We start from the raw sequence: 13,131 nt of genomic DNA, 5'->3' as shown, positions 1-13,131 counted from the left end.
TATCCATGATTATACAAATCTAGAGAACATTTATCTAATGAAATGAACACGAATTCTGGAAATACAACATGTCTTTTAGGGCAGGATTGGAAAATATTCAGCCCTCAAGATGTTGTTTCATTTATAATTCCTAGAAGCCCTATGATCAGTAATGCTGGGATTTGCAGGTCAACAAAATCTGGAGGACAATTCCCAATTCTTCTTGAAGATGCCACAAAACAAAGAAATGCTTTTTTGGTCTCTCTTCTCTGCAACAACCCACCTACAACAGAAATCTATAAATCAGGGGTGGGACCTTTGACGCATATGGGGTAACCTGATGAAGAACTATATGAGAATAGATGGGTGTTTTTCCTTCTCTGCCACTTCTCAATTTTTTTTTCTTGGCACTTCGGGTAACTTGGAGATCTCTTTTGTCAGAGGTCTAAATTGATTAATTGCCAAAAGCTTTTTAAATTGAGCTAAAGACTGCATGCAGCCCCAGGGTTGCAGGCTACCCATCCTTGCTATTTAATGTGTTGTCAAAGGCTTTCATGGCCGGAATCACTGGGTTGCTGTGAGCTTTCAGGGCTGTATGTTCCAGAAGAATTCTCTCCTGATGTTTCACCCATACCTATGGCAGGCATCCTCAGAGGTTGTGAGGTCTGTTGGAAACTAGGCAAGTGGAATTTATGTATCTGTGGAATGTCCCGGATGGGAGGAAGAAATCCTATTTGTTTGAGGCAAGTGTGAATGATTAGCACTGAATAGCCTTGTCTAGTTTCCAACAGACCTCACAACCTCTGTCTGCCATAGATGCCGGCGAAACGTCAGGAGAAAATCCTTCTGGAACATGGCCATACAGCCCAGAAAAGTCACAGCAACTTTGCTATTTAATTTTTTAAGAAAAAAAATCACATTTTTCAATAAGAACTCTCTGCAGTAGTAACAAAATGATGTGACTTTGAAAAGCTGGTATTTATGTCTCAGAATGGGAGGAGAAAACTCATGAAATTGAGGGTCTTTCAGCAACTCATAAAGAATTCTCCCAACTCTTGCTGGAACACAATTCAGAACATATAGAGCAGGAGAAATTCCCCAAAGTTCCAACATATTTCTCTACTAAGGCCAATTTCTCTGGTATTTTTATTTTTCTTATTAAAATGTACTGATATGAGATCATAATTATCTGAACATCAGGTACCAAATGGGTTTCTTTCCTGCACATAGCCAGGAAGTCACTCATCCAAACCACAGGCCTTTTTTAAGCTGTCTGCTCTGAATAGAACTACAAGAAAATAACTAATTCCAGGGTATCAGCATTCAATTTCTTAGGTCCAAGCAACAAAGTCCTATCTATAACTGACTAATGACCATGAAACTTATGTAACTTGGTTAGAAATATGTCTCGTGTTTTCAATGTTGGTTACTTCTCATATATTGCACAGTAAGCAAAGGGCTGCAAGTTAAATGGTTCTTTGTTTCTTTATATATGGGAACTTAACTGATTCTTAATTAAAGTGACTTGAGTGAGTCTCCAGGGCCAAATGAAAGCAGCCAATGAGCAGCACCCGAACTGTATCAGCTACAAACTCCTCTAAAAGGTTCAGGAGAAAGAAAGCAAAGAAAATATTGTGACCACTTATATATTGGCTGTATCCACACTGCAGAATTATAGCAGTTTGAAACCATATTAACTGCTATGGCTTGATGAAATGGAATTCTCGAATTTGAAGTTTTGTGAGATATTTATCCTCTGTCAGAGAGCTCTGTTTACTCAACAAAGTACAAATCCCAAGATCCCATGGGATGGAGCCCTGGCAGTGAAAATGATGTCAAATTGCTATAATTCTGCCGTGTACATGGTCTCATCCTCAACTGTAATACACCTGTTGCATGCCCTGTCTGTAGTACAGCTGTATGTAGTATTATATTTAGCAAAGATACAGAACGCTGTAGTATCCCTTTCACTACAAGCTGAAGAAAAGAACAAATATTCTGATCTTTTGTGCTCTGCAGATATAGAAACAGAGATATTAACAATTACTTGAGTTTCAGCAGCAACAGGGGTGGAATCTACTTTAACCCCTTGCTATTCATGTGCAGACTATGACAAAAAGTCTGCAAAATGCTATTCCTCTGTGACACAATCAATTCTCTCAGTATGTCTTTTTTTAACCTATGTCCCATTCTTTGAATTTCTTTGCCACTAAAACTGCCTTCCACCTTGCCCTTTAGTAACTAGTATCTGAGCAAACTATTGGACCAGACTGCTCTTTATGTTCATTTTACTTTCCAGAGGCTTTTGCTCTCACCCTTCTTTAATATATCTCCCATGGGATGCCAACAATTCTTAATGATTTTTAATAATGCAGTATGACTCCCATATATCTAGGACTGCTACCTGTGGTTTCATTTTCCAATCTCTAACAAAATATGTCCTTTCTACACATTTCCTAGGTTTGCTAGGCGGTACACTGGAAATTTACCAGAGGTATGCTTGAGAACTGAGCAATGCCTAAAGTTGTCCTTTCTGGACATTTTCTAGGTCCTCCAGAACAACTTATGGCATGCTTCTGCTAGAAGTTATTTGTTCACTAGGGTTCACTGTTATTTATTATTATTTACTACTACTATTATTATTATTATTATTACCTACAGCTTCACATAGATGTGAAGTCCTGAAATATATCCCCTACATATATAGGAGTCATAATATAATCACAATTACCGCTTCTTAAATAAATCTGTTAAAATTATAATTAGCGACACCTAACGTCCAAACCAATTCACATATATTATCTGACTGCAAACTCTACAATAACCCTTTAGAGTAGATTATTGTAGTGTATCTACGTTACAGAGTAAAGTCTGGAAATCTGACTTTTTGGGATCATTTGGCCCTCACAATCACACAATATGACTCTTCAGCTACTTCAGGGGATTTATTTTTATTAGCTGCTTCAGTCCTTCCTTAATTGTTCCCATGCACTGTTCCTAAGCCTATGGTAACCTCTTAGATTTGTACCAAATTGCTGGTTGAACCTCCCTATCTGAAATTTCTTAATATCAATGGAATCCAAATTTTTGTAATTCCGAAATTTTAAGTACTCCATAATCTAGAAACTGCTTTGTCCACATGAGTGGCTGAAATAGTGACATGTTTGCTTTCTGGTGATTCAAAGTGCACAAATCTTTTTTATGAACAAAAATTATCTGAAAAATAGTATAAAATAACCCCCATAATGTTTCTGTTTCGATTTGGTTCCCATTTCCAAGGTATTTCATTACATATATATATTCAAATACAGGTATTCCAAAATCTAAAATATTTCTTGTCTTAAGCATTTCAGGTAAGAAAAACCCAATCTAAACTATAACAATGGCAGGAAATCAAATGCCTGGAAGATCTTACAAGTATATAATATTTCTGCATATCCACCATTTCATTAGACTTCTGAAATATAGTCTAGAGATCCCAATACAACCCTATACCCTCCTGTTACCCACCCCTCATTATAAATTTGTTATTGACTTCAACTGCCAGCTCTAAAGATCCTAAAACTACTTTATCCACAATTCCTCTCATCTTCTAGACTACTGGTTGGATCTGTATACTCACAGACATGCACACACTTGTTGTTTTAGGAAGAAACAATGCATAAACAATACACAGCTGCTTCCAGGCAGCCTAGCTAAGCACTTTCACAGCGCAATCCTAAATACATGTCTACTCAAAAAAAGAAATCTCAATACGCAACAGTTGCTGCTCCCAAGTATATATAAAACCCCACCCTGAAAAAATTATGTTTAAAAACAGACACTTCCTGCTAATCAGTTTGAATTTAACTCGAAGTTAACCAGTATATAATGCACAACTTATAATGGTTGACTTAATCCTTTGCAGAATAAGTATCCTACCTCTTCTGAATTTTCTGTGCTGCCATCTTTCCCGGTCCCACTGCTGCCACTACCACTACTGCTGCTGCTGCTGCTGCTGCTGCTAGCTTTTGTGGTGCTTTTGGTCGATTTTGGAGGATCCTGGAAGATGAAACAAAAGAAAAACACATAGAAGAGAAAAAGCATTTACAGATGAGTTGCTCCATTAGACTTATTATGGTTCACGTCAGCATGTTACAAGTATTGTGAAACTGGAGTTCCAGTGACGGTACTCCAGGAACAAACTTCTATAGCATACCATGTTCCACAAGTGGGTGCCCGAGAGGTGTGTTCTTCCCAGTACAAGAGGAAGATCTCTGTACAGCAACACACTGACCATCCTCTAAGCAGCTCCCCTAGCCTGATCCATTCTCTTTCACTTCTCAAAGGGCATCTGACTTCTTAAGTCCACCCCTTCCCTCCCATTGAGTGGGGGAAACCACCCCTTTAACTGCATCGGAATACAACTCGTTGAAGAGCTCTCCAGCCTCTGCCAACTGCTCCTTGGAAGGAAAAGGACTTCCGTGTCAAACCAAGGACATGCTGGGAAGGAAACTATTATTTAGGCAAGAAGTTTGCAATGTAGATTCAGAGAAAGGACAAGGAATAAGATAAGGAGATTGCAACGTATTGCCTGCGATGCAACAGCTTAAAAAGCCAATGGGATTTTGGGCTGTATCAAAAGGAGTATAGTGTCTAGATCGAGGGAAGTCATGGTGCCTTTGTATTCTGCTTTGGTTAGACCTCACCTGGAATACTGTGTCCAGTTGTGAGCACAACAGTTTAAAAGAGAGTCAGAAGCGACTGAACGAATAAGCAACAAACAACAACAATCAACAAGCTGGAAGGTATCCAGAGGAGGGCAACTCAAATGATCAAAGGTCTGGAGACCATGTCTTATAAGGAGTATCTTAAAGAACTGGATATGTTTAGCCTGCAGAAGAGAAGGTTGAGGGGAGACATGATAGCCATGTATAAATATGTGAAAGGAAGAGGGAGCAGGCTTGTTTTCTGCTGCCCTTGAAACTAGGACTCGGAGCAATGGGTTCAAATTACAGAAAAGGAGATTCCACCTGAACATTAGGAAGAACTTCCTAACCGTACGAGCTGTTCAGCAGTGGAACTCTCTGCCTCAGAGTGTGCTGGAAGCTCCTTCCTTGGAAACTTTTAAACAGAGGCTGGATGGCCATCTGTCAGGGATACTTTGATTGCGCTTTCCTACATGGCAGGGGGTTGGACTAGATGGCCTATGTGGTCACTTCCAACTCTATTACTCTATTATTCTACATATGAGAAGAAGATACAGTCCACGAGAGAACAAAGCAAAGTCTTGGAAGGCTGAAGTGAAATCGGGCAGGTTTAGCCACAAAAGGGTAGGAATTTTAAGGTGCAAGAAAGTTTCTATCTAGCCCATAAAAAGTAGAATTCTTTACTATGCCTTTCCCAACTGAGATGCATCTATATTGTTGAATTATTGCAGTTTGCTATGGTTCAGCAATCATGGAATTTGTAATTTGTTTACTATTTGGTAGAGAAGACTAAAGACCCATAAAACTAAACCTTCCGTTATCCCACAGCAGTTAGTGGTGTCAAACTGCTTTAATTCTACAATGTAGGTGCACCCTGAAGGACCTCTTCTGAGTATTATCATAACTCTTATTAATCCCCATCTAACATATCTGAATGGAAGTTGGCAAATAATATTTTAATTAGATTATTTATGTTATATGTTATTATGTTTTTAATTGTGTCTTAGTTTGTAAATTTTTTGTTTATGCTGGGCTTGGTTCCCATGTAAGCCACGCTGAGTCCCTTTGGGGAGATGGTGGCAGGATATAAAAATAAAGTTGTTGTTGTTGTTATTTATTAACTAAAAAGAAACCAAACCCTGAAATCTACTTCAAAGATCACTTCCTCAAGGTAAGTTACTTATGATCTGCCAGCAAGCTAACCAGCCAGAATCCCATGGCAGACTTTGGTGACCATGAATCAGAAAGTAATGAAGAATTTGATGGGACTTATCCTTATGCCATTGTGTAAGTATAGGCTAAATGAACTCTAACATCACTTTAGTAAATACAGTAAGAATGTTATCCACAGTTTGCAGGAAACCAGACTGTGAAATTGGGGCCTAATATCCTGGAAATATGGGCATATATACACTATAATATTCACCCATTATTGTTTTATTTTATAATGATAATACATGTGGTGCCATGAATCCACACAGGCTGCGCTGTCAAACCCAACCCTGTTCACACATGCATCATGTTTCATAACACAGCTCCCCATATACAAAAGTAAAACATAGGGAGATCCCTCACAACTCAGATGTTGATCCATCTAGTTTAGCAGTGTCTACTAAAACCTGGAAGATGCTGCCAGTCAGTCTAGACTCTTCAGGTTTTTCAGCAGGCTTATTTCCAGCCTCATCTGACAAAATCAAATATACCACATTCTTCACTGGAAGCATGTATTCCACCACTACTAGAAATGTTACATTCATGACATTAGCATTCAGCATGCAAATTAACCCCAAACAAATTCCTTTCTCTCTCTCTCTCTCTACATACATATATGTAAATGTATATGTATGTATATCAATGTGCAGTATATGAGAGCTAGTATGAGGCAAAAGCTTGAGCATTGGAGCACAACTTCCTGTTCAGCCATGGAAACCCACTGGGTGACCTTGGGCAAGTCACAATCTCTCAATCTCAGAAGACAAAAAAAACAACAACAACAGTTTGACAAGCTCCCCTTAAGATTGGAGAGAACTTGAAGGCACACAATCACTATTGCATTATGTTCTATTACATGAATATTATCATTGCATTTACATAGAGCCTTCTTTTGCCCCAGCCATGGGTCTCAAAAAACATCACAAGTAGACATACTAATTATTCTTAGGGTGTCTTTTGTGTTTATTCGCAACCCCTGTAACTACACTCTGCACTCTGTGTATATTCTGCATATAGTGGCTCTGTATTTCATCCGTGAGACCCTCCATATGTTGTTACCCCCCCCCCCCAAACTGTCTACATTTCCCACTTTTTCGGCTACTTTACAAATATCTTGCTTTTCTTCATCTTTTCCTATCTCTCCCCCCCTCCTTTTGTCCTCAGTTTACTTCAAAGGTTGCAAACTCAGGCCCCATCTACACTGCCATATTTGCAAACTGAGACCCCATCTACCCTGCCATATAATACAGACTGAAACTTCATCACGTTAGTGAAGACTCACATTGAACTGCATTGTATGAGTCTACACAGCAGGGAGAGATGCAATCTTGTCCTTCCCACTAGAGCAGTGGTTCTCAACCTGTGGGTCCCCAGGTGTTTTGGCCTACAACTCCCAGAAATCCCAGCCAGTTTACCAGTTGTTAGGATTTCTGGGAATTGAAGGTCAAAACATCTGGGGACCCACAGGTTGAGAACCACTGCACTAAAGCCAGGCAAAAGCCTTCAACTTCATCGTTTATCCCACCCCATGCCTTTCACTAAATGCAGCACTTTATCTATCTACCTCACCCATTCGGTTTATAATTTTCACTCCTCGCACTTTGGCCCAGTTCGCTGTCGTTTAATTCCTGGTCTTTTTTATACTATTGTTTTATTATGCTATTGTTACTATTTTACTGTTTTACCATGTTACTGTGTATATTGTGTTTTTACTTCGTTGCATCTCTATTGTTGATGACACGTGTCATGTATGTATTTTATTGTGTTTTATTTTAATTGCCTGTTCTTGGCCCCACGTTAGCCGCCCCGAGTCCCTTCAGGGAGATGGAGACAGGATACAAAAATAAAGTAGTTGTTATTATTAAACGTTTACATGGACCCTTGGTGGACACTGAGGTTTGGTTCTAAGGCAACACGTGGATGCCAAAATCTGTGGATGACCAAGTCCCATTATATTCATTAGCCAAAAAAATTGGCTTTATATAAAATGGCAAAATTTACATTTGCTTTTTGAAATTTTTTAGAAGCCATGGACAATTGAATTTGTGAATGAAGGATACATGAATACGGAGAGCCCACTATTTCAAACTCTACATATAGGCAGCATCTTTGAGTGCATCTACAATGTAGAATGAATTTTGACACTACTTTAGTTTTGACAGTACTTTAACTGCCTAGGAATCCTTAGAATTGTAGTTTGACAAGGCTTTAGCCTTCTCTGCCTCACTAAACTACAACTTCCAGGATTCCATAGCACTGAGCCATGGGAGTTAAAGTGGTGTCGAATTGCATTCATTCTACATTGTAGATCAGGCATGGGCAAACATCAGCCTCCAGCTGTTTTGGACTTCCACAATTCCTAACAACTGATAGCTTATTAGGAATTGTGGGAGTTGAAGTCCAAAAAACCTGGAGGGCCCGTTTGCCCATGCCTGGTGTAGATGCACCCTTTCTTACATCCCACCCATCATTATGCTCTACCAGAGAACAATGCCTTCCCACATACAGTATAGATTTGCCTAGCCTTTAGCTAATATTACTACTTTTAACTAGCAGTGTTTTCATACTCTGGGCAGACAGCTCAGTCCATGACCTTGGGTAAGGTCTGCTACACTGTAAATTGCACTGATGACTCCAGCCTCCGTTCCCATATTTTATATCCAACCACAGAGTCAAACAGGGAAGTAATCTGTCCTTAAATCTACCTGTTGTTATGGTTACGGAATAATGGATTCAAACTTCAGGAAAGAGATTCCACCTAAACATTAGGAAGAACTTCCTGATAGTGAGAGTTATTCAACAGTGGAATATCCTGCCTGGGTATGCGGTGGAGTTTCCTTCTCTAGAGGTTTTTAAACAGAGTCTGGATGGCAATCTGTCAGGGATGTTTTGATTGTGTATTCCTGCATGGCTGAATGGGATTGGACTGGATGGCCCTTGGAAGTCATCCAGGTGACACTAAGGACTCTACACCAGGCCTGGGCAAACTTGGGTCCTCCAGGTGTTTTGGACTTCAACTCTCACAATTTCTAACAGCCCAGCTGTTAGGAATTGGAAGTCCAAAATACTTGGAGGACCCAAGTTTGCCCAGGCCTGCACTAGGTTTTTTGTATTCAGATTTGGGTATTGGCTAGATCCTAAACAGTTGGGGTTTTAAATCTATTGAATGTTTGAATTGTGTTTTTCCTAGTTTTGTACTATGTGTGTTTTATCAGGTATTTTTTGGTCTGATGATTACATTTATTTTTATGCTATACAATGATTTGTTTACATGTTGTTCACCACTTTGAGTCCCGATCTGGGAGTAAAGCGGGATAAAAATAAATAAATAATAAGAAACATCAGAACAGTGGCCAATATCCTGGAAGTCTTCCATTTTTATTTTTATTTTTAGATTACAGCAATCCTAATCCCTGGTTGACAAGGGTAGCTAGAGAGCTAATGGCGACCTGTCAAGAGGGCTTTGATGGTGTCTTTCTGCATTGCTGAATGGCCATTGAAGGGTCTCTTCCAACTCTAGGAATTATTTTATCATTTCTGAAATACATTTTTAATGTTTTTAATGTTTCTTAACCTGTAAGAGTATTTTAGGTGGTAAGTGTGTATGATGTGTCATATGATGTTTATTTAATGTGTTGTCAAAGGCTTTCATGGCCAGAATCACTGGGTTGCTGTGAGTTTCCTGGGCTGTATGGCCATGTTCCAGAAGCATTTTCTCCTGACGTTTCGCCCACATCTATGGCAGGCATCCTCAGAGGTTGTGAAGTATATTAGAAACTAAGCAAGTGGGGTTTATATATCTCTGGAATGTCCAGGGTGGGAGAAAGAACTCCTGTCTGTTTGAGGCAAGTGTGAATGTTGCAATTGGCCACCTTGATTAGCACTGAATAGCCTTTCAGCTCCAAAGCCTGGCTGCTTCCTGCCTGGGGGAATCCTTTGTTGGAAGGTGTTAACTGGCTCTGATTGTTTCCTGTCTGGAATTCCCCTGTTTTCTGAGTGTTGTTCTTTATTTACTGTCCTGATTTTTGAGTTTTTTTTAATACTAGTAACCAGATTTTTGTTCATTTTCATGGTTTCCATACAGCCCGAAAAACTCACATCAACTCTATGTTTATTTAAGTTTAATTTTGGTTAATTTTATAAGTTTATATTGGGATTGTTTTATCTATTGCTTGGATTTGATTTGTTGTTTTGTCTGTTTTTTGGCACTGAATGTTTGCCACTTTGTTACTTTTGTTACAAACTTCCCTGAGTCCCCTTGGGAGGTAAAGTGGATTATAAATAAAGTATAATAATAATAATTATATAAAGGCTCTCTGTCCCTACTCATTATTGTTATTATATTATCCCACATTTTGGATCATGCAGTGATCTCTTCTTTTTTTTCCCCCTTTATGCTGGAGCTGAACTAAAGGTGCAATCATTCAATATTCAGACATGCAAGCATGCAGAGAACATGTAACTCTTCATTCATATGCACATACATGTAGAGTAGACACAACTCCTCATTTACATGCACACATGGGTAGAATACATACAACTCCTCTGTCACATGCACATGCAACATCCTCTTTGATCCCAAACCTCTCCTGAATGCGAAGACCCCAGAGGCTCATTTCATTATTACTGGCCTTTAGAAATTGTGGGAGTTGAAGTTTGTCCAGGCCTGCACTAGATATTTTCTATTCAGATTTGTGTACTGATTAGATTCTAAAAAGTTGGGGTTTTTAATCTACTGAATGTTTAAATTGTGTTTTTGCTAGTTTTATATTATGTGTATCGTACATTTATAATTTTTATCAGGTATGTTTTGGTCTGATTATTATTTATTTTCATGCTATGCCATGTTTTATTTACAAGTTGTTCGCCGGGACAAAAGCAAGATAGAAATAAATAAAAAAATAAACATTATTATTATTGCATGTGAAGGAGTTGCATGTACTTTACACATGTGTATATGTGAATGGGATCTTATGTGTACTCTGCACACGTATGTAGTGCATACACAACTCCTCCTTCATATGCACGTGCGCGCAGAGTACACACAACTCCTCCTTTGCATGCACATGCCTGTAGAGTACATACAACTCCTTCACATGCACACACCTGTAGAGTACACACAACACCTTCTTTACATGTACATGAGTGTAGAGTACATGCAACTCCTCCTTCACATGCATGATGCACACATGTAGAGTACACACAACTCCTTCACATGTATATGGGTGTAAAGTACTTGCAACTTCTACTTCACATGTGCAGAGTGCATGCAAATCCTCCTTCACATGCATGTACATAGAACTCCTCCTTCACATGCACACGTGAAGAGTACATGCAACTCCTTCTTCACGTGCACACATGTAGAGTACATACAACTCCTCCTTCACATGCACATAAGGGTAGAGTACACACAACCTTTCCTTCAGATGCACACGGATGTAGAGTACACGCAACTCCTCCTTCATATGCACATGAGTGTAGAGTACATACAACTCCTCCTTCACATGCACATGAATGTAGAGTACACACCTTTCCTTCAGATGCACACTCGTGTAGAGTACACACAACTCCTCCTTCACATGCACACGTGTGGAGTACACACAACTCCTCCTTCACATGCACACGTGTGGAGTACACACAACTCCTTCTTTACATGCACACACGTTTAGAGTACATGCAACTCCTCCTTCACATGCACACAAGTATAGAGTACACACAACCTTTCCTTCAGATGCACACGCATGTAGAGTACACACAACTCCTTCACGTGCACACATGTAGAGTACATACAACTCCTCCTTCACATGCACACGTGCAGAGTACACACAAATCCTCCTTCACATGCACACGTGTAGAGTACATACAACTCCTCCTTCACATGTACAGGAGTGTAGTGTACACGCAACGTCTTCACATGCATACACATGTAGAGTACACGCAACCTTTCCTTCAGATGCACACGCGTGTAGAGTACACGCAACGTCCTCTTTGATCCCGAGCCTCTCCTCAATGCGAAGACCCCACAGGCCCCTTGCCTTTCCTCCCTCCCCCCAACTTGCATTGTCTTCCTCTCTGTGGACTGCAGACCCAGACATGCCCCTTTGCAGGTGTGTTGCTGGAGAGCGTGGCCCTTTTTCCTGCTACCAGTATGTGTGTGTGTGTGTGTGTCGGAGAGGGGTTGGGGTTGCGGGGCTGCAATCCCATGTATCGCCCTGGGAAAGGCAGTGGCTGGTGCTGCAGCGGCCCATCCAGGCAAGGCAAGGCCCGGCGGAGGAGAGGCCCGTGAGGCCGGGCCGCCTTCCTTCCCTCCCATCCGCACCAAGCCCTCCCCTTGGCGGGGAACGAGGCCCCTCACCTTCTCCTTCTTCAGCTTGTAGGGCATCCCGGACCGTGAAGGGCTGGCTTTCGGCCTTTCTCTCTCTCTCTCTCTCTCTCTTCCTCGCTCGCTTCTCCTCCTCCTCGCCGCCGCCTCCCTCTCTCTCCCTCGCTCCCTCCTCTGCGCCCGGGCGGCTGGTTGCCCCCATTGGGCCTGCTTCACCTTAACCTGCCTGGCAACCGCCGCGTCGCCGTCTCCTCATTGGTCGGAGGCGCCGGCGGCGATTTTTCCTATTGGACGATGGTAGAAAGGGAGGCAGGGATTGAGGCGACTTTGCAAAAAAATAAAAAAAAGCCTCACAATGGTGGGCAGGGGGTTCTCTTCTTTCTGCTGCCAGGATGTGCATATAGGTCACTATGGCTGCTTCAGGAAATGGGAAGGGAGGGGTCCCCTTAATGGCCAGGGCTAGGCTGGGGTGGGATGGGATTGGGTTGGAGGCAGGCCCTTTGTCTAATAAGCTGCAATGGAGCACACCGGTTTCTCTGTGTCATTGTCAAGGAGAAGCAGCCCTTCTTCAGAGGCAGACCTCCCTCCTCCCCCCCTTCTCTTTCTCTTTCTGCCTCTCAATGAAGGAGGGATGAGTCCCTGGGAAAAGGCAGCTGCAATGCAGTTTGCACTCTTTGCAAAAATATATATATTAAAATACAATGTATTTTGAATGTATCTGTATCTACAATATACAATGTATCTATATCTATCTACCTATAACAGGCATGGGCAAACTTGGGCCCTCCGGGTGTTTTGGACTTCAACTCCCACCATTCCTAACAGCCGGTAGGCTGTTAGGAATGGTGGGAGTTGAAGTCCAAAACACCCGGAGGGCCCAAGTTTGCCCATGCCTGATCTATAATGTATACACACATATATCTAGTGTAT

At 41.0% G+C, this 13,131-nt stretch overlaps 1 protein-coding gene across 3 annotated transcripts in view; it reads right to left on the bottom strand.

The window, feature by feature from the left end:
* ppp2r5d (protein phosphatase 2 regulatory subunit B'delta) overlaps positions 1 to 12,399 on the bottom strand; it is a 57,568-nt gene extending 45,169 nt beyond the window's left edge. For 2 of the 3 annotated variants that reach the window (XM_008104930.2, XM_008104932.3), the window contains exons 1-2: positions 4,178 to 4,325; positions 3,901 to 4,020 (exon numbers count right to left, since the gene is read on the bottom strand). In XM_008104930.2, the coding sequence (XP_008103137.2) occupies positions 3,901 to 4,020; positions 4,178 to 4,258 (201 nt within the window). In that variant the 5' untranslated portion in view covers positions 4,259 to 4,325. Of the gene's footprint in view, positions 1 to 3,900; positions 4,021 to 4,177; positions 4,326 to 12,234 lie in introns of those variants that run through there. The other variant, XM_008104931.3, reaches the window with a different exon arrangement.
* Positions 12,400 to 13,131: the final 732 nt, after the last annotated feature.

This window comes from Anolis carolinensis, chromosome 1, assembly GCF_035594765.1.
Source record: "Anolis carolinensis isolate JA03-04 chromosome 1, rAnoCar3.1.pri, whole genome shotgun sequence".
In the NCBI taxonomy this organism is placed as follows: Eukaryota; Metazoa; Chordata; class Lepidosauria; order Squamata; family Dactyloidae; genus Anolis; species Anolis carolinensis.
The sequence above is the reverse complement of the archived record's forward strand: the minus strand, read 5'-3'. Positions and strand labels throughout refer to the sequence as shown.